The 22,417-nt window shown below is 34.8% G+C and overlaps 3 protein-coding genes across 3 annotated transcripts; 2 read left to right on the top strand and 1 right to left on the bottom strand.

Annotated features, from left to right (window-relative positions):
• The first annotated feature begins 1,420 nt into the window (after positions 1–1,420).
• Positions 1,421–4,684, top strand: CRR22 (Pentatricopeptide repeat (PPR) superfamily protein). The gene has a single exon (XM_047309825.2). The coding sequence runs from the start codon at positions 2,066–2,068 to the stop codon at positions 4,508–4,510; it is 2,445 nt and encodes an 814-aa protein (XP_047165781.2). The 5' UTR covers positions 1,421–2,065; the 3' UTR covers positions 4,511–4,684.
• Positions 4,685–6,502: 1,818 nt separating this feature from the next.
• Positions 6,503–14,561, bottom strand: LOC124834976 (serrate RNA effector molecule). Its single transcript, XM_047309820.2, has 12 exons — positions 14,051–14,561; positions 13,200–13,324; positions 11,862–11,913; positions 9,701–9,775; positions 9,527–9,601; positions 9,364–9,411; positions 9,132–9,200; positions 8,249–9,049; positions 8,115–8,160; positions 7,551–7,792; positions 7,279–7,458; positions 6,503–6,886 (listed from the first exon to the last, which is right to left on the bottom strand). The coding sequence occupies exons 1-12, from the start codon at positions 14,380–14,382 to the stop codon at positions 6,826–6,828; spliced, it is 2,106 nt and encodes a 701-aa protein (XP_047165776.1). The 5' UTR covers positions 14,383–14,561; the 3' UTR covers positions 6,503–6,825.
• Positions 9,784–11,841, top strand: LOC148201586 (uncharacterized). Its single transcript, XM_088109308.1, has one exon. The coding sequence runs from the start codon at positions 10,926–10,928 to the stop codon at positions 11,391–11,393; it is 468 nt and encodes a 155-aa protein (XP_087965434.1). The 5' UTR covers positions 9,784–10,925; the 3' UTR covers positions 11,394–11,841.
• Positions 14,562–22,417: the final 7,856 nt, after the last annotated feature.

Genomic DNA, 22,417 nt, shown 5'->3' with positions numbered 1-22,417 from the left:
GGGTCATGATGTACTAGATGGACCGGACGGTCATAATGATACGGGATAGTTATGGCTGGACGATCATAGAATTATCTTTACTGTAACCGGACGGTTAAGAACGAACGACCGTAAAAATTCTGTAGTCATTTACGCAAAGATTAAGGTAAACAACGATTAAAGTCATTGGGCCGAAATTGGGCCGTGATTAACGTCTCACTAATCCTAGACCCATGGCAAAAACTATAAATACAGGTCAAAGGTAAGAGGTAGTGGTTCGCATTTAATGTGCATTTATTACTGTTACATTGAATTGTCGAATGGTACACTTTAGCATCGGAGAACCTTTAACATGTACACCTCCGGACGGAAGAGCGAGACAGAGGACCTGGGAGCGAAACCGGACAGTGAAAGACAACAAATTGTGAAAGTGTTTGGTAACTCGACCTTGCAACTAAAACAATATCCAAGCAGAAATTTCTCTGCACATATATCATACTTTAAACTAGATTTGAAGGTTGTTGTTAGTACAAGAAGATTTTACTTCAATTTCTTTTGCTTCAAGTCTTTAGTTTATGAACTGGTATGATGACCATAGTTCAATGATGAATGAGAACCAAAATTCTTTAGTATTCCACGGCTAGAATACTGGTTTACTAAATCTGCACCTAGTGGAAAAAATGTTGAAAACAAGACAAGTTGATTCGGTGACTCTCTATGAGAAGGAAGTGAAGTACTTTTACCAACAATACCACCCACCTTGAGAACAATTAAGTCAATTTGGCTCTCATTGCCATATTTCATAACCTGGTACAGAAAATTATTTACAACCAAATAGAATAACAAAAGGAAGCATACATAAGACCCATTGCACAATCACCAAACATCAATGTTATGGAAGTATAAACTTTTTACTCAGTGATAAGAACTATATTCAGTGGATTCATGAGAAGTAGCAACAAAGAATTCTGAGCATTGATTATGTAATTTCAGTTGTGGCAGGCTTCATGTTCAATGGAAGGAAATACTATAATCAAACAAACATCTTTAAGCTACAGAGTTTTTGTTAACCAGCCAGTCTTATTATTTTTCTTTCTCAAAATAAACAAAAGATGAAACCATCTAAACATTGCACTTACATAAAAAAGATGGTAGACACTTTCACAACCACTAAATGTTTATAAATTATAATAAGCTACATAACATACATGTCTCAGATGGAAATTTCGTCTAGGAATTCGTCAATTAGTGATGTTGTCCGCTTGGGTCTGCATCTTGCTGCTCGAGGAGACCCTTTTCCCTGTGGTGGGGGGATTTGAATGTTCTCCTCTTCAAACTCTTGAAGTTCAAGCGCAGAGATTCTCCACCAGTTCTATCTGTGTGATGGATATAGGCATATAAAAGAAGCAAAATCAAGCATCCTAACAAGCTCAATACTCTGTATCTAAATACTATAACAACTTCCACCAATTAATCATTCTAATCAACAGATTTACACCCGAACTGTGGAACAAGCAAAACACCCCCAACAACCTATATCAGCTTATTTTGTAGGCTACAATTGAGATAGCTGCTGTTTTGAAACTTTATATATAACAGGTATCTTCAATTACGAATGATAGAAATCAATCAAGATTAATGACATTCATAATTAACAATAAAAATCCATAGGTGTCCTAAACAAAACATATAAACAAATAGCAAGCAAAGTCAAATAAGTTTCCTAGATAGGAATCCTCAGTTTTCAATCATTATCTTCTAATTCAAGGTTTCTTCTTTACAGTTGTAAATTTCATTTTGCATAATTGAAAACCCAAAATTATGATGCAAAATGTCCTTATGCCTCGCTACGCAAAACCCTAGAATAGGTGGAGCCGCACCAGAACATGATGCTACTGTTACAGAGCTATTAACATCCTAATTTTATTACAGTCCTTCATTTCCAAAATATTATCCTCCACTGCACCGAAAGAATATATAAAAAATGTCTGTGAGCTCATGCAGACATGAGTTCGATTCTTACGTATGAATCCAAAGAACTTGGGTACCTTTGCATTGCGTCCAAGTTGAGACACCTCAAAGTAGAATGAGTACCCAATTCATCACTCTACGTCCCCCACCAATTCCCAACATCACAAACCCAAACACCAGAAAAATACCAACACCGGCCCCTCTTTACCAAAGAATTTTCATCCCTTCCCATGTCTACAGACACCCTTCCGCCGTACTCTTAGAACTCTGCACTTCCCTCAAAGAGCTTCACCAAATCCTCCCCCTTGTCATCAAAATCGGTTTCTACGACGAACATTTTTTCCAGACCAAGCTCATCAGTTTGTTCTGCAAGTTCAGCAGCATCACTGAAGCTGCACGTGTCTTCGAGACTGTGGAACACAAGCTCGACGTGCTTTACCACACCATGCTCAAAGGGTACACGAAAAACTCAGCTTTACGTGATGCCCTGAACTTTTATGGTAGGATGAGGTATGATGAGGTGAGTCCAGTGGTGTATGACTTCACCTACTTGTTGCAGATGTGCGGTGACAGTTTGGATCTCAGGAGGGGGAGGGAGGTTCACGGGATGGTCATAACTAATGGGTTTCAGTCAAATTTGTTTGCCATGACTGCTGTGGTGAATTTATATGCCAAGTGCAGGCAGGTCGAGGATGCGTACAAGATGTTTGAGAGAATGCCGCAGCGGGACTTGGTTTCGTGGAACACGGTGGTGGCGGGGTTCGCACAGAATGGCCTTGCCAGGAGGGCTGTGCAGCTGGTTTTGCAGATGCAGGAGGCTGGCCAGAAGCCAGATTCCATCACGTTGGTCACTGTTTTGCCAGCCCTGGCGGATGTCAAGGCTTTGAAGATTGGAAAGTCTGTCCATGGTTATGCTTTCAGAGCTGGCTTTGAGTCTATGGTTAATGTTGGGACAGCGATGCTGGACATGTACTTCAAATGTGGGTCTGTGAAGAATGCAAGGTTGGTGTTTAAGGGGATGAGTGGCAGGAATGTTGTTTCGTGGAATACGATGATTAATGGCTATGAGCAGAATGGGGAATCTGAAGAAGCGTTTTCGACGTTTTTGAAGATGTTGGATGAGGGGGTGGAACCGACTAATGTTAGTATGATGGGGGCTTTGCATGCTTGTGCTAATTTGGGTGATCTAGAACGAGGGAGATTTGTTCATAGATTGTTGGAGGAAAAGAAACTTGGTTCTGACGTGTCAGTTATGAATTCTTTGATATCCATGTATTCAAAGTGTAAGAGGATTGATATTGCAGCATCACTGTTTGGTAATCTGAAACAGAAAACAGTCGTTACATGGAATGCCATGATATTAGGTTATGCACAAAATGGATACATAAATGAAGCTTTAAAACTATTCTGTGAGATGCAAGCTCATGACATCAAACCCGATTCCTTTACATTGGTGAGTGTAATTACTGCTCTTGCAGATTTATCAGTTACCCGGCAGGCTAAGTGGATTCATGGACTTGCTATAAGAGCTTTGATGGACAAAAATGTCTTTGTTTGTACAGCACTTGTGGACACCTATGCCAAATGTGGAGCCATTCAAACTGCAAGAAATCTTTTTGACACGATGGAAGAACGACATGTGATAACATGGAATGCAATGATTGATGGATATGGAACACATGGGCATGGAAAAGAAGCACTGGATCTCTTTGATGAAATGCAGAAGGGATCTGTTAAGCCAAATGAGATAACGTTTCTCTCTGTTATAGCAGCTTGTAGTCACTCAGGTTTAGTGGAAGAGGGACTCTATTACTTTGAAAGCATGAAGGAAAACTATGGCTTGAAACCTGCAATGGATCACTATGGTGCGATGGTTGATCTCCTTGGTCGTGCTGGAAGGCTAGATGATGCTTGGGAATTCATCCAGGATATGCCTGTCAAACCAGGAATTACCGTTTTAGGTGCAATGCTAGGTGCATGCAAAATCCATAAAAATGTAGAATTGGGTGAGAAAGTTGCAGATGAACTATTTGAGTTAGACCCAGATGAGGGAGGGTATCATGTGTTGCTTTCCAACATGTATGCATCGGCTTCAATGTGGGAAAAGGTTGCTAAGGTAAGGACAGCCATGGAGAAGAAAGGGATCCAGAAAACTCCTGGCTGCAGTTTGGTTGAGTTGAGAAATGAAGTTCATACATTCTACTCAGGAAGTACTAATCATCCTCAATCCAAAAGAATTTATGCATACCTTGACACTCTTGGAGATGAGATCAAGGCTGCTGGGTATGTGCCCGACACTGATTCAATTCATGATGTAGAAGAAGATGTGAAGGAACAATTGGTCAGTAGCCATAGTGAGAGGCTTGCCATTGCATTTGGACTTCTGAATACAAGCCGTGGCACAACAATACAGATTAGGAAGAATCTAAGAGTTTGTGGTGATTGCCATGAAGCCACCAAGTACATTTCACTTGTGACAGGGAGGGAAATAATTGTGCGTGATTTACGACGGTTCCATCATTTCAAGAATGGAAGCTGTTCTTGTAAGGATTACTGGTGAATCAATAGAAACCTTTGTCGTCATCAATTGCTGTGTTAATTTTTTAGCATGAACTGCAATTTGATTTCATGCAGCTTTGCAACATTATTCCTCTGTTCCCTCTTAATGGAATAAATTGTTGTATTCCTACGTACGATACTCATTAATATCTTAAAAATAAATTAGTGTTCTCTAGACTTTTTCTTGTATCAATTGAATTTTGTTGCATATGAAGAAAAGATAAGGATAAGCTTAAACGTAAAACTGATCTTGAATATTATCTCACATACCAAACAGACACGACTACTATATATAGGCTCTAAGCCTTCCCCTGTTCAAGCAACAAAAATAGAAAACTAACATCCAGTTGAATAACTGGATGCTTTTTCATCAATATCTCTAATATGATCTCACTGCCAACTCTTCTTGTCCACTCCCAGGTAGGATATATGAGTAACCTTTATTCTGATTTTAGTTCTTCCATCAGTTTCAACTTCTAGAGTGTTGAGTATGTAATACTTAGGGTGTGTTTGAATTCAATGAAATTTGAGGAAAAAAGCTTCTCTGATATAACCCTTTGTTTTAAAATACTTTTTTGTGCAGTTCTTACTTTTCTCCCGGAAACTAAATTTTGTAAACCGTTTTAAAATTTTAAATGTTTTGTCCTTAAAAATAATTCAACTGAACAGGTCCATTATATGTGTTTGTGATTTGATTACTTCATATTCATTAATCACTGTCTAGATAATATGCTGATAGAATGAGTGAGTTATTATTTTGCAGATGTGGATATTAACCGTGGTTATGCAGATTTGTCAAGTGGAGGTACACAAAGGTCAGTTTTTTTCTTTCTTTCTTTAATTTAAACAATGCACGAATAAATGTATCTGTCTTGTTTCATCTATTCCTCGTGCTACATCTGCTAGAAGTTCAATCAACACGATGGTAGTTGAGAAAGGAAATATGGTGAAGGAGCCGATATAATCTTTAGAACATTGCAGGATTGGAACATAAGCTTTATAGGTTATTGAGAGTTTTTCATATCATCTGAGATTAAATGTTTACTACCATAAATCAAAGTAGTTAAACCTTAATAAGAAAAAGAAATTCCTTCATTGATTATACTTTTACTGGAAGTTTTGATCTCACAGAGAGAAAGAGAGAGATGAATCAAATTATACTACCATAAATTACAATTTACATCAGCTTTCAAACCATCAATAACTTTATATAGAATGTGATTTTTATTATTCCAACTACTGGGTATAACTATATATTGGCTTGATTATATCAATTTTTGTCAAAGTTGAATAATTATTAGAACATAGTCAAACAATTTCTATTTTTATGTTTTAAAAATATATATTACGTTTTGTTTGAAAGATATCAATAGAATATTAAATGTGGATTAATGTATAATAAATTGTAGATATGATTTATTTGATAAAGCATTAATTCAATGATAAATTTTTGAGATAAAGTTATCTAATAAAGTTATGGAATGGTCTAAGAATTCATGCAACTCGTAGTGATGTAATTTGATTATATGCCCTATTTATGAAATCTTGAAATGTAATTATAATGTCTGCCTCTTGTACGTGCTACTCCTGTAATCTACCAGAGTTTTAAAAAGGTTTAATGATTCATGTGTTATCTACACATTTATTTCTCTACTTATACTTAAAGTCATCTCTAGTTCTTACACGTCATTTTTATCCATTTTGGTTTAGTCCTTACTTTATTTTATTTTATTTTAATAAGATTGGTGATTGCATGATGTTAGGTGTACACATTAACTTAAAATAAAGTATAAATTTTAAAATGTAGTCACAGAAGAAAAAGCCTATTCTTAACATGATTTAACCCTACTCAGCCCCATCCATCAAATTCCCTGTTTAACTCAACCACTCGACCCAACGGAATAAATAATCTCTCTTAAAAGATGTAAACTTTAGTGTTGTTCTCTTTCACTCTACGCACATTAGAATTATCTCAAATGAATTCAGAATATACTTGAAATAAATTATGAGTGGAAGTTTTCATTTACCAAGTAACTTTTCACTCACATGATGCTAAGCACACCATTATCCAGTAAATAACAAATCGGCTAATATTTTTAAATTATCCTTTCACATCATATGACATTTTGTGAATGAATTCTACAAATCTTATCTCGAGTACAACATCATCAAAGTTAGATCCGTCGGCTCTCCACATTAGAAAATAAGACTCAGACAAATGCACCAAATAAATGAACCCTAAGCCCGCTAAGGGTAGACTGCAGCTCTCATCAAGAAAGTGTAAAATCATTTAAGTTAGATGAATTCCACCAACTCCTACAAGCTCCGATAGTCTATCACAGTTACTTCGTCTTCAGGGGCATCCAGATCTTGATAGCTGCACCACCATTTGGAAAAATCAGTAAATGTTTCATACAATCGATAGAAGACAACAAATAAGTAAATGCCCATATCTGGCAAGTGCACAGAGTTATATAATGACATGAAAATCCTTGAACTCCCATCAACTTTTTCCAGAACATAAGCTAATAAAGAAATATCTTGAGTAAAGTAATGAACTTTCCTTACAAAGGGATAAATAAATAAATATGTAACTAGTAAGGCATGAATATCTTGAGCACTGAATAATATGTAACTAGTTCAAAAAGGGCATAGAGAGTTGGGTTCGGTTGCAGATTAAAGTCTGCAGAATAATATGGACAGGAAAGAGGTAATATGATTTGTATCCGGAAAGGGAATGTCTGGGTAAAAAGACAGCATAATAATTACCTTCGCATCCGTCGAGGATCTGGTCTAAAGGATGGAGGGACAGCAATTATAGGCCCTGGTCCACCTATATGAGGACCAGATCGCATCTTCCTTCCTGAGGCATCATACGACGGTCCTCCTTGCTCCCTTAACATCTGCATTGCAACTTCTGGTGGAGCAGGGACAAAGGGTCCCAAAGGCCTGTGTAATTGAAAATTTATTTAAGTACCAACAAATCCTCAATTAAAGAAATAAAGTGGATTGGAATCAGAAAAATGGGAAGGGAAACCAACCCAGCACCAGGTACAGGCATCAAAACTGGCGGAGGAGGGGGCATATCTGAAGTAAATGGAGGTACACCAGGCCCTCCGTAATCATACATTGCTTCATCATGGTTTCCCATTTGCCTTTCATTGGATGGGGAACTATTATCTCCATTCATTTTGTCATTCGCGTCCTGGTCTCGCCGGTTACCACGGTCATCCTTCAATCGGCCCTCCAAAACTCCTAATCTTCGCTTTAGAGACCTATCCTTCTAAAAAGCAGAACAAAAAGACACTGAGCATTCGAAAATCAATCCTTACTGACATTATAAAAAAATACACGGGTATACAAAAGCCATAAATTCCTAACAACTGATATATCAGGCTACTTTCCCATATAGCAATAGATATTCATAGGGAAATGCAGAAAACAGTGCAGACCACATCTGTAATGATGCTAAAATGCCTCGATACAGATAAACACCCACCAAAACCTGAACATCAAAACGTTTCTATAACATACTTTGATGGACAACAAAGATAGAGTAATCTTCAAGGTATATAACTGCCTGGTAAACAAAATAACTAGACTACCTGAGGTTGCTGCATGACAGGTGTTCCACCAGGAGCATCAGGATCACTACAATGGAAGAAAGGGCACTGTAAGCGGGTCAACCAACACAAGCAATGCTAACCACTAAATAAAAGAAGCCTTAAATAATACTTACTTCATGTAATTTTGAAAATAAAGATCCTCACGCAATTTTGATGTCAGTTCCATTACAAGCTCGGGATGTTTTAGCTTCAAATGTTTGTACACAAATTCAGCCGCATGAAAAAGCTTTGTGCAGCCCTTAGCTCCACAACCATACTTCCACCCATATTTCTCATCCCTAATTTTTCTAACATATGGATCCAACACATCAGCTGCAGCAGCATCTATCTTCTCCTTGGCAGTCATCAATTCCATTGGATCCTGACCATTCAACCTGTCCTGCCAAAATGAATCAAGTTTTTTCTCCCATTCGGAACCTGATTTACTTGTTTCTTCATGCCCTGCTCCTTCTGGTCTCACATGTCTAAAACCCTTGGCCTCATTATTCTCAACCATTCCATAATAATCAATACCATGAATGCGCCAAAGATATGTAATAAGTGTGTCCAATAGCTCAACACCCTCTAAGCCCTTAACAGATGTTAAGCCTCGGATTATTATTATGGGGCCCACAGATCCACTGTGAGACTTGTCACCATTTCTGTTGTGGTCACTAGTACATAAGATATTATCTTCAATACCCTTCTCCATGTCAAGCTTACGAACAACAGCCTGAGCTTTTAAAATATCTGCTTGTATCCGTCTAGGTTCAGAACTGATAGGGTGAGCCTTGGGTGCAGCTGAGAAATCATTATCTTTATTAGGTCCCCTACCATGTCTTCTTCGCTTAATGCCACCATCTGTTTCTTCCTCTGAATTAGGTTCACTGGCATGCCCTGATTTACTGGACGAAGAGGAATTCAAACCAGGATTTCTGTATTGATTGAAAATTATCATAAGTCAAAAAATTAGGAAGAGCAGTCAAAAGCAAACTGTGAGAAAGAGCAAAAACATACAGGTCTAACGTTCCACTCTGCAAGTCAAGAATAAAATCCTTTGCAAGTCGTCGAGCATTTTCATTCCTCCTAAAAGATGATGTGGCAGAGACGATCAATAAAAAAGTATTTCAAAATATTAATTTACCCATGATATTTAGTAACCACCCAACTAAAAACTCTATTATATGTTCCATCAACGTATAGAGGGTGCTTCACTCAGTTTTGATTAGAAAAATCTGCAAAAACTCACCTTTCAATTACTGTTAGTAAATTTGTTGGATGATACTTATCTTTTAACCTACACAAAAGAATCAAAAGAAGGAAAGATCAGAAGATTGCACACGAAATTGAAGCAGGATGATAACCCAAGAATCAAAATAAAAATGTTAGCAGTTCACCAAGAAAACTCATACCATTCCTCATCCTTATGAGCATTAAAATAAGCTCGTTTTTGGGTAGAAATATACTCCGATTTGTATTCTTGATACCTAAGAAAAATAAATAGCATATAATTAGTCAACAACTATCCAATAAGTTATTTTGTGAGCTTATGCGAAATGAAAAGGATATTATATTCCAACACTTACCTACGCTCAGCTTCAGCTGGCAGTACATCATCTTCGAGCTCCTGAATGAATTGTTTATAGGACATCAACCCCTCTCTGAAATAATTGAAAACATCTAAACTGTAAACAGACTTCCCCGTGAATTAGTAACATAATCAACACTTCAAATAAAAACTGCTATAAATACACTTCAAGAAAGAAAAGAAAAAGTAAGAATTTAAATAAATAATAAATTCAATTTTACTTTTTCTATATAGTGATAATTCCCCAAAAGTGGGAGATACAATTAGGTATATTAATTTTGCAAAAGTTAAGCACAAACGCAAAGCACAACTTCCCACAAGGTTGGGAATACAGCATAGGGAAGAAAATAATACTGGTCAGTACATGTGCTAATATGAGACAAAGTATAACTTACAGATTCTTTTTTTTACCATTTAGTATATTTCTATAGCATAATAGAACAGGACACGAGGTTAAAAAAAGTTAAATTTGAATTCACAAAAGAGGGTGGAAACAATAAAAGAGAACAGGAAACTCCACAGAATCAATACATAGTGGCATGCAGAAACTTCTTCTGTTGATTATAACAGAATATGCCCTCCTTTTGTACCTAAATGGGTAAGAACTCAATGACACGAGGACAAACAATCAAATGTAACTGAATTGTTTTGCAATTTAAAAAAGTAGACTTTAATCTTTAACTCAATCTCACAAAATTGACTAAGGACCACACATCTCAAGCATGAGAATAGAGTGGGATGCAATATCGGGTGACACATTAAGCCCAACAAACCATGTTAGGATAAGATATGATGCCATTTTAGAAAATAAAATTCAAACCTAATTCAATGTCACATAATAAGCTTCTAAGATGAGGTTTGTACTAACTATCTTTAGTCGATGGAACTCCAACATGCATATTTCTAAACTCCGAACAAATAATACAAGTTTGCACAATGTTTCAATACCGTCTGTACAGAAAAAAAAATTAACTCCTTAATTAAATATTACTGCTATTTTTTGCAGGCATAAGATAGGAACCAAATGCAAGTAGAACTTCTACATATCCAAAAGAAAAAAAAAACACATAAAAGCAGGACTAATGAGAATTCTAACAAGAAGGAGAAAATAAAAATCAACCGATCAAATAAGAGCATAATTTATGATGGTAGTAAACAACTCCAAGTCAATAAATAGTATTGAATATAAATAACATAAAAAAGTAATTACGGTGTGAAATAGAATGTTTACAATTTACAAAATCTTAAAGAATATTGTTTTAGGGTTTCCTGACCTTTTGTATTCTGCACTACTGTACTCTATAAATACAGTAGAAAATTGTAACAGTAACTTAAGGCAAAAATACATTGTTCACTTAAATCTGAGTTATTCAACTCTTATTAAGGTTTGGCTACTTTCTATGACATTTTTACTCAGTGATTTTCTTTTAACCATTATCCTGTCTGGACTGATTGTTTGTCTGAATATAGTTTTGCTTATAAAGCTCATAATGAATATAGAAGCACCAGTCCTGCAGAAACCAATCTTCAACAACCATCAAAGAAGACTCAGGGCCTGTTTGAAAGAAATGGAAAAGGAAAAAGGGAGGGAGACCATACGAGTTGTAAGATTTCCCCTCTTTACCAATTCTCCCAAAGAGACCCTTAGTGTTCTCAGACAACAACTGTTCCTGTTCCTTTCCAGAAATTAACTTGCCATAACATCATAGCTTCTTCCTAAACTTTCCTTTGCCAAAAGGTATCTTTGTATTTGAATGCCATTTCAGTCACGGATATTTTAATGCATTACTTCAGTCTTTGCAGAGTGCATTGGAATCCATATTTCAGATGCTTATTTATGGATAAAGGATAACTGAGCTGCACAATATGCACATGCTTGTAACACACATTTCAAATTCCTCTAATAATCACGTCTCCAAATTGCTCAACAAATAGTAGAAGAGATCTCAACTCAGGGCACAAAGTAAACATGTCATCTGCGATGATACAAAAAACTCTCAATAACCTATAATGCTTATGTTCCACTCCTGCAATGTTCTAAAGAGTTTATTGGATCCTTCACCATATTTCCTTTTTAGCAGATGTAGCACAAGGAATAGATGAAACAAGGCCGGTATATTTATTCGTGCATCGTTTAACTTAAAAAAGAAAAAGCTAACCTTTGTGCACCTCCACTTGACAAATCTGTATAACCACGATTAATATCCACATCTGCAAAATACAGGAACATACCACAGTAAGCTGACTTCATCTGGGTAAAAACAGAGGAATGTATGTACTTAATAGCATAAAAGTGTTGATCTACAACAAACCTTGAAAGGAAAATATTGTGAAAGAGATTGATTTCTTATATTGAAATGTCTGATTTTATATTTTCTTCAAATGTTAAGGCCAATAGGAGCGTTGTTATGAATTCTCAAAAAAAACAAAGCATAACTGAACTTATACATGTAAAGATATTATTAATTTATTAAACCTTGGAATCAGTTCTGAAAATACTATCAATAATTTGTCAAATTGTAAAAAGGACTGTAAATGTTACAACTTTACCACACAGCAAAATAAACAAATCTAGATAGTTGACTATCAGTAAATTCACTAATGAATAATAAGGCTTCCATAAGCTGGCTCACAATAATAACTCATCCATAATATCAGCATATTCTCCAGACAGAAGTTTTTTTCCTAAAATTTCATTAAACACGCCCTAAGTATTACATATTAAACACTCTAGAAGCTGAAACTGTCTAACTTATGACCATCTTTTTTTCTATAATTCATATTTCAAGACATCTGGCCTATTTAAACAAGAAAATAAAAAAATATGGTGGGAGCTATAAGAACTATTAATATGTATATGATCATTCGCCTCCTCCTTGCAGATGTCAATCTTAGTATTTTAAGAACCTAGAATAATTAACATCAGCATTTTTCACCCGTAGACAGAACAGTTAACTACAATATGTATTGAAGTCAAAGAATCTGATAATTTGTTGCCTGACAAACAAATAAATGTAAACTTGTACACAGCACTTCATGCTGTATGGTGAATGTATCAGCTTATGTTTGACAATAGCACAAAAAGGACACTGAATAAACTAAAAAGCAGCATAAGATACGTAACGAATTGTAGGACAGTAATATTTATTTTTGTTGCAATGGAAGAGATTATATACTATGTATAATTAACATTCTATCTGCACTAATCATGCTGATTCAATGGTACACCTATGGAATAATCTACAAAACAATATGCACATTGTCTACACAAACATGATATAACCAATTTAACTCCCATCATAAGCAACACAAACAAATGAAATTGAAGAGCATAAAAAACTATTATATTATGTGCAGTTATTTTTCAGTATGCAGAGTGGGAAAATGTGTTTAACATAGCTCGATTAGAGAACAAAAGTGAAATTTGAGTTATAAATGTCACCTACACTATGAAAGGAAAACCCAAGGGAATTACAAATTAAAAATTATTAACATACCAGACATCCCATTATGATATCCCCCAACAGATCGATGTGCAAGCCTGCCATAAGACTTCTCATCCGCATAACCAGTTCTTCCACCCACTCCCCGTTCATAGCCACCAAAATACTCATACCCAAATCTGCTTTAACCACATTCAATTAATAGATAAACTATCAGCATAAAGTGTGACACATAGCCCATGATAAAAAGAAAGTAAAGCAACAAATTCAAAGGTGAAAAAAAAAATACTTCCAAAGTATTACCTATAAACAATTTGAATAATTTCACGACAGCATGAAATCACATAACACAGTCAACATATAACCATTCATCTCTGAGAATATTGTGTCCTTTAAACATAAACTTAAATAATAACAGGATAGCATGAATATATCAGCACATCATATAGTCAACATAAAAACACTCGTCTTTGTGTAATCATGCTACAATAGGTGAAATTAGAAAGTCAGAAAATAGATAAAGTCCAGGGTTCCGCCAAAGAAACCTGAACTCCCTTGTGAATTAGAGGGTTAATTTCCCATCTAAACTAAATGTCATTGAGGAAAAAACATATACACTTCCCATCCATGAGGGTTTCTTCATTTTCAGCAACATAAACAATCAATTCAACCAACAGTTCCCACCACAATAAAAACACGACCTTTTACGTCAAAACCCCTAAATTAAAATAAACTACACTAACATACATGACCTAATTCCAATGCTATTTTACTTAGCATGTGCTCAACCCAAACAGTCATTATTAATTATAAATATCTAGCTTGAAAATAAAAAAGACCTAATTCCCTATATTACAGACCAAAATTCCATATACTTCAAAAATGACGGCAAAAGCTGGTATCACCTGTCCTCATTTCCATAACCACGGGGGCTGCCCCTCCGAGACCGCTTGTACGGCGGAGGCGAGCGGCGCGATGGCGGCTGTGGAGAGTAGCGGCGGTCGCGGTAGCCAGGGCTGGGGCTACGGCGGCGCTTGAAGTCCCTGTCGCGGTCGTAGTAATCGCGGCTACGGTTGGGGTGGCGGTCTAATTCCCGATCGTCGCGGCGGTCTCGGCGGCGCGGCGGAGGAGGGTCATCTTCGGCGGCGGAAGTGGCTGGTGGAGGGGGTTGAGGAGGAGCGGAAGCAGAGGGAGATTGATCGAGAGATTCGGGGGGCATGTTGATGACTTCAGCCATGGTTGAGAGAAGAGGAATCGATGGAGAGAAAAACCTAATCCCAATTCAATTGAAGATTGAAGATTTAGGTTTTGGTTTGGTTTTGTTGCAAATGAGATTAAGATGAGTGTGGTGTGTCGTTGGGAGAAGAAAGTGAAAGATGCAGTGAATTGGTGGTTCGCATACAAATCGTAAATTGGATATCAAAAGGCATTTAGTACGAGATAATTAATTAGGGTTTATATATATCTTTTAAGTTTATTTTTACAGAAATCAAAAAGATAATAATACTTAATTAAACAAGAACGAGATAAATTAATAATATTATAAATTTCAATCATATCAAATGTTTATTTATATATATATATATATATATATATATAGATATATATATACACCAGACTATAAAGCAGAAATACGATTATATCTTCTGTGTATGTATGTGTATATTTGTATGTTTTTTTATGTATATAAAGGGGATTTGTTTTTTATGATCTGTTTTCCTTTTAATTTTATTGTTTATATAACCGTTATTTTAAATTGAATTAATGCATTATCAATAAACAAAAATAATATAAACATTTAAAAAGTACATTTTTTTTAATTTATTAAGTATAATTGAATTTTATAATTTGAGATAACCATTAAATTATTGATATTATTTACTATTCTTCTTTTTAACCCAAGCGCTTAACAAATATGAATTAATATGGTCAATCTCATTTTTTATTACTTTTATGTGAAAAGATTTGTAAGTGAAATATGTTACATTATACAATTCACCTCTCTCTGATATGTGAGAGCTCTTCATGTTTTATAATGAATAAAATGTGGGTTGAGTTTTATAGTGATATGACTGAACGATGAAGGCATGTGGTAGTTGTTGGTGTAGGTGACATCATGGTGGCACTGGGTGGAGGTGATGTTGTGGTGAAATTTTTGAGATAGTTTGGCTATGGAAATAGCCAAGTTGTGAAGATAATTATACCATAAAGATAACTTAACTATAGAAATAGGTTGGCGATGGAGATAACATAGTTGTAGAGATAGTTCATTGTGGAGATAACTCAGTTTTCGAGATAGCTCAATTATGGAGATAGCTCAACCATGAAGAAAACTCAATGTAGCTAATATTTTTTCACCAAGAGAGGAATAAATTGGTTTCCCAAAATTTTGAATCTTTTTAAACCAAATCCTGAGATGTTGGGTCTTTAAATTTTTCCAAACTTTCAAAGAAACACAAGATTAATGAAATGGCATAATTACCCACCTTTTGGACTAACCACCCTTACTTGCAAAATGACATAATTACCCACCTTCCAATTCATGTTATGAGACTCATACATTTAAAAATATTAAAATGGACACATCAATCATGTTAAATGAGTGTATGAACATGCCAACACGTCAACATGTTGCTTTCTCCAAAAGACCTCAAAACACTAGGAAGGGCCCACAAAATCCATCATCATTCCACGCAAGCTTGGCGTCTCCCTAAAACAACTTATTGAATTTGAACACAAAACCGTCTTTGCAAACCCCAAGATCATTAAATTTCACGACACAAAGCTCGTACATAACATGTTGGAAAACACACAACAAGCCTACAACACAACCCTATACATAACATCTGGATTAAAATTAATAATAATGAAATCTTTAAGAATTAATACTACATAATACACTAGAATTAGGGATAGCAAAAAGGACTATGTTTGACAAGTCAACCCGACCAAAAAAGTCAGGTCGTAATAATGTTTTTAACTTAGGAGTCTGAACCAACCCGATCTACCAAACCTGGCAAGCCAACCCTAGGGATTGCAAAAGAGGCCAAGCTCGTCGATCTAGCCCATCCGCCCAAGCAAAAAAGGCAGGTCAAGTAAATGTTTTCAGTCCGACCAAAAAGGTGGGCCAAGCTAGTAGCTTCACGAGCCAGCCCAACAACCCAACTTCACTAAAAAAAATTGAACTTGTGTCATGAAACATCATATTAACACAATCTGAAAGTTCAACCAACGTTTGGTACAACTCGCTCAATGTCCAAAACAGTTCGGTCAAGGTCTGATAAGGTTTGACCATGATCTCAAACAGCCTGGACGATAACCCGTTTTAGCTCAAAATCAACCTGGCAACCCTATCATCAGCCCGATTTTCATGTAAAAAATAAAAATTTCAACTTGTTTTCACTAAGTTGGGCAGTGGGCCAAGTTGTAAAGTTTAACCTGTTTTCAATTGGCATGGCAGTCCAACCCGACCCATTTTTGGCATATCAATATTGAGTCAGGCTTAGACAGACAAGATTGACCCATTTTCTCACCCCTAACTAGTCCGATTATCTTGGCTTTGTTAAATGTATTTCTCTTCTTGTTTTGCATTTATTTGGACTCTTTATTTCTCTCTGAATGGAAACACTTTGTTGGTTAGAACATATAATATCAAATTTTACAATTGTACAATGAAATGGTATGACATTTCTATTTTACTTTTATCGAACAAAATATTGAGTATAGAAATATTATTTAGTGATGAACAAAGTATAAATAACATAAAAAAGAATCAAAAAATATTCAGATAGAACAATAAAACTGGTCCAAAATCCCTTTCTAAAAAACTAATAAACAAAACAAACTCACCTCATGTTGGAACAATTTTCTAAGAACTTAGGGAAACAAGATGAACAACAATGTAGACTTGATATAATCTTCTAGGCGTGAATACACATTTCCTAAAATCAATATTTCGTTCCTTATAAGAGTGAAGGGGGTCACGAAATCCGCTTTTGAGATACAAAGAAGAAATACAACGATCATATTCACTCTTAGTATTAACGTCAAACAAGAATAAAATTCTCACAAATTGATTTGTGTGTTAAGTGGATGAGAGAATGTAGAGAAAAAGTCTCACTTATCTGTACATCAATAGAGTACAGGATCCCTTTATATAGATTATGATCAGGCATCTTTGAAATCCAAAAGATATCATATTCTGATTAGTTACATTTCTTCATAAATTATTGTAACTTTTCATGAATGGTTGTAACTCTTCTTGAATAATTATAACTCTTCATTGGTTATAACTCTTCATGAATAAATGTAACTCTTCATGAATATGAAAATTGTCTCTAATACTCTTAGATTCCAACAACCCTCCACCATTTGAGAGTATTGTATAATTACTTAACACAATAATCAATTTAATAATTGCAATCTTACACATAAATGAAAGTGTACAAAGACTTGAACTTTCACTTAGTAGAATACACATTTCAGGAATTTGTATTTTATTGGTGTCGAAACGATTGAACCAACATAATACATAATGAAGTCTTGAAGATACTCTACATATAAGATAAATTACATATTCTTGTTATACTTCACACAATAGAGTCATGCGTCAGTATCTATTCATAAGTGCAACAAAGTCATGCCCCCTGGACTTCTTGAAGTGGCCAAACTTCGCACTTACATAGGTTGATTTCTTAGGTAAACATGTTCCATGTCACAAAACATAAATTCAAGAAATCAATTAAGAATTAGTCAACCTCCTAAGCATCACAGATCTAAAGCACTTTTGAAATAATTATCTGTGCTTTCAATCCTCAAATAAGAGATTTAATCTTATTGAACTTAAGACTCAATGTCATATTAAGCGTTAAGTTAAGATTCCTTTACTTGTGATTAATCGTGGGCTCCATTTCTATTCCAATTGTCATTCTGGAAATGGAATCTTTAGCCAATGCCTTAGTAAATCCATCAGTCAAATTAAACTTTGTTCGTACGAAATCTATTGTAATAATTCCATCTTTGATGAGCCCTTGGACATAACTATGTCTCACACCAATATGTCTTGATTTTCCATTGTATACTTGATTATAAGCCTTTGCCAATGTTGCAGCATTGTCATAATGTATTGCTATTAGTGATATTGGTTTTAGTAACAATGGTATTTCGAACATGAGATTCCTCAACCATTCGGCTTCCTTTGTCGAGGCTAGAGCAATAAACTTTGAAGCTATAGTGGAATCTGTAATGCAAGTTTGTTTCTTAGACGACCAAGAAATTGCACCTCCCCAAGGAGGAAAATCCAACCACTAGTTAAAGAGTGATATTTTGCATTTGTAATCCAACTTGCATCATAATACCCTTCCAATATTGAAGGATAACCACTATATGTTAATCCATAATTAATAGTTTTCTTTAAATACTTAAGTACTCGACGTACTGCTTGCCAATGTGATTGACTAGGGTTACTAGTATATCTACTCAATTTGTTTACCGCAAAAGCAATATCTAGCCTTGTACTTATCATTGCATACATTAAACATCTTATTACCCTTGCATATTCCAGTTGTGAAACTGTTTTACCACCATCCATTAGGTAATATCTTTAAACTAGGGTCCATATGGGTTGAAACAAGAGAGCATTCATAATTATTGAATTTCTTGAGTACTTTCTCAATGTAATGAGATTTAGACAAAATAAATTTCTCATTTTCTCTCTTAATCTTTATACCTAGTATAACATCTGCTTCGCCCATATCCTTCATAGAGATATAAGATGATAGAAATGTTTTGGTCAAATTAACTTGATCTAAATTTGTTCTAAAAATTAGCATATCATCAACATATAAGCAGATTATGACACCATTACCGCTGTCATCAAATTTATTATACACACACTTGTCTGAGTTATTTATCTTGAAACCATTTAATAACACATCATCAAACTTTTGGTGTCATTGTTTTGGCGCTTGTTTCAATCCATACAAGGATTTAATCAATTTGCATACCTTGTGTTCTTGGTTTTCCATAACAAAACCTTCTGATTGTGTCATATACATTTCTTCTTCTAATTCTCCATTCAAGAACGTTGTCTTGACATCCATTTGATGAATTACAAGTTTATGAATGGCTACAAGAGAAATGAATAGCCTTATAGTGGAGATTTTAGCCACTGGTGCATATGTATCGAAATAATCGATTCCTGGTTTTTGTCTAAAACCTTGTGCCACTAAACGTGCCTTGAACTTATCAATAGTTCCATCAACCTTCATTTTCCTTTTGAAAATCCACTTACATTCTATTGGCTTACACTTAGGAGGTAAGTCAACTAAGATCCATGTGTTATTTCCCAAGATAGATTCCATCTCAGCATTAATTGCTTCTTTCCAGAAAGTTGCATCTTGAGACCTTATGGCCTCTTGATATGTCAATGGATCTTCTTCTATATCATAAAAATATGAGAACTTTGTTAAGATACCATCTCTTGTTCCTTCAACTAAATATACATGAAAATCTGAGCCAAAAGATTTTTCTTTTCTTGCCTTTTTGCCTCTTCTGAGTTGAGATGTAGAAGCATCACTCTGATTTAAAGTTTGATCATTTAATCATTTGATCATTGATCAATTAAGTTTTGGTATAAATCTTCAATATTAGTTTTAAGAGTTAAATCCTTTGGACGAGGAATTGAAGAAAACCTATTTTCATCAAATATTGCATCTCTTGATTCTATAATTGAATGAAGCGATACATAGTCATTTTGTTATATTACATAGAATCTATATGTTTTGCTATATTCAGCATATCCTATGAAGATGCATTCAATTCCCCTTTCTCCCAATTTATTGTGTTTGGGTTCTGGCACTTTTACAATTGTCCTACAACCCCAAATTTTGAAATAATTCAAATTTGGCTTTCTTTTATACCAAAGTTCATATGGGGTTATTTCATTCCTTTTCATTGGAACTCGATTTAGAATATAACAAGCCATTAACACGGCTTCACCCCAAAATCCATCACTTAATCCTAAATAGGACAACATGGAGTTGACCATTTCTTCTAAGGTCATATTCTTTCTTTCTGCTACACCATTTTGTTTTGGTGTATAGGCTGTAGTTGTTTCATGTATAATACTCATAGATTGAAAATAAATTGGATCATAATATTCACCACCCTTATCCATTCTCAATCTTTTAACTTTAACACTTAGTTGTAACTCTACTTCATTTTTATAAACTTTAAATTTTTTTAGGGCTTCATCCTTAGAAAACAAAAGATAATCATAACAATAACGAGAATGATCATCAATGAATGTTATTAAATATTTCTTATTTCCTAATGAAGGTGTATTATGGAAATCACATAAGTCATTATGCACTAATTCAAGCAATGTTGAATTTTGTTCAATATTAGGAAAATGATTTCTTGTTATCTTTGTCAACATACATGTTCTACATTTTTCTATGTTCAAATCAAAAGGAGGAATTAAATCAAATTTAGACATTGAATATAATTTTTTATAATTAACATGCCCAAGACGAAAATGTCATAAAGAAGAATCATGATTGACAACATAAACATAGTCTTTCACATAATTTATTACACTTAATTTGAACATATTATTACAAAGATATCCTAGTCCAACAAATACAACACCCTTAGATAATATGAATTTATCAGATTCAAATACCAATTTAAATCCCAATCGATTCAAGATTACTCCAGACACTAAATTTCTTCTTAATTTTGGAGCATATAATATATCTCTTAAAACAAGTGATTTTCCATAACTAAATAATAATTCTATTTGTCCAACACCGAGGACTTTAACCATAGAATCATTTCCCATGTAAAGAACTTCTTCATTGTCATCTTCCTTAAAAGTTTTGAATAGACAACGATCTTTACAAACATGTCTTGAAGCCCCTGAATCGATCCACCATGAATCATCGGTCTGCACACAAAAGATTTCAGAAACCATCTCCACAAAATTCAAAACAGAATTATGTGCAATTTGTGTACAATTACCTTTTTTCGGTTGGCCTTGGCTAGACTCCCCTTGACCTTGTTTAGTGCCATTCTTGGTCATCTTCCTTTTCCAGATTGTGCAATCCCTCTTTAAATGAACAGGTTTGCCATATTCCCAACAATTTGCTTGTTGACTTTCTTTACCAAATTTTGGCCTTTTGTTCATCTTTCCTTTATAGAAATTATGAGGCATTTTCTTGTTATTTGGTATTGTCTTTTTTTTCATCTTCCACCATATTAACAGTAGAAGAATTAGGATGATTGGAATCCTTTTGACCATCTTACAAACGGACCCCTTCTTCTATCCGAAGATGAGCAGCCAATTGTTCAACATTCATATCATCTTTATTATGTTTTAGAGAATTTCTAACATCTTTCCAATTTGGTGGTAGTTTGTCAATTATAGAAGAAACAATGAATGTCTCATCCATTACAATATTATGTTGCTTGAAACTTCCTAGGATTATTTGGATTTCATGAAATTGTTCCATTATTGGTCTAGCATCAATCATTTTATAATTATTAAAATTACTAACTAGGAATTTCTTGCTTGATGCATCTTTAGAAATGTATTTGCTTTCAAGTTAATCCTAAAGTTCTTTTGCAGAATCCACATATTGATATATGTCAAATAAAGGATCAGACATATCATTCAAAATGTGACCACGACAAACATAATCATCATTCTCCCATTTGTTCCTTTTTCGTTGTTCCTCCAATGTCTCGTTTTCGCTTTCTTTGGGTTGGGAAGAATTTAGAACATATGTCACGTTTAGAGCTGAGAGAAGGAAATGCATCTTCTTTTGCCATCGTCGGAAATCAACGTCTTCAAACTTGTCTAATTTGTGAAAGTTTGCAGACATCTCACGAATTGTTGTCATCTTAGAGAATATGTTTCAAACCTAGTCTTTAACTTATCTATTTTATTATTTCTGTGACTACTATTATATGGTTTATTACAATATTTTGGGATGTTACAGTTATACCCAATAGTTGGAATAATAAAAATCACATTCTATATAAAGTTATTGATGGTTTGAAAGCTAATGTAAATTGTAATTTATGATAGTCTAATTTGATTCCTCTCTCACTCTGAGATCAAAACATCCAGTAAAAGTATAACCAATGAAGGAATTTCTTTTTCTTATTAAGGTTTGGCTACTTTCTTTGATTTGTGGTAGTAAACATTTCATCCCAGATGATATGAAAAACTCTCAATAACCTATAAAGCTTATGTTCCAATCCTGCAA

Source organism: Vigna umbellata, chromosome 3 (assembly GCF_029865625.1).
Source record: "Vigna umbellata cultivar VRB3 chromosome 3, Vumbellata_1.0, whole genome shotgun sequence".
Classification (NCBI taxonomy): Eukaryota; Viridiplantae; Streptophyta; class Magnoliopsida; order Fabales; family Fabaceae; genus Vigna; species Vigna umbellata.
Note: the sequence above shows the minus strand (reverse complement) of the source record. Positions and strands in the feature narration are given on the sequence as shown.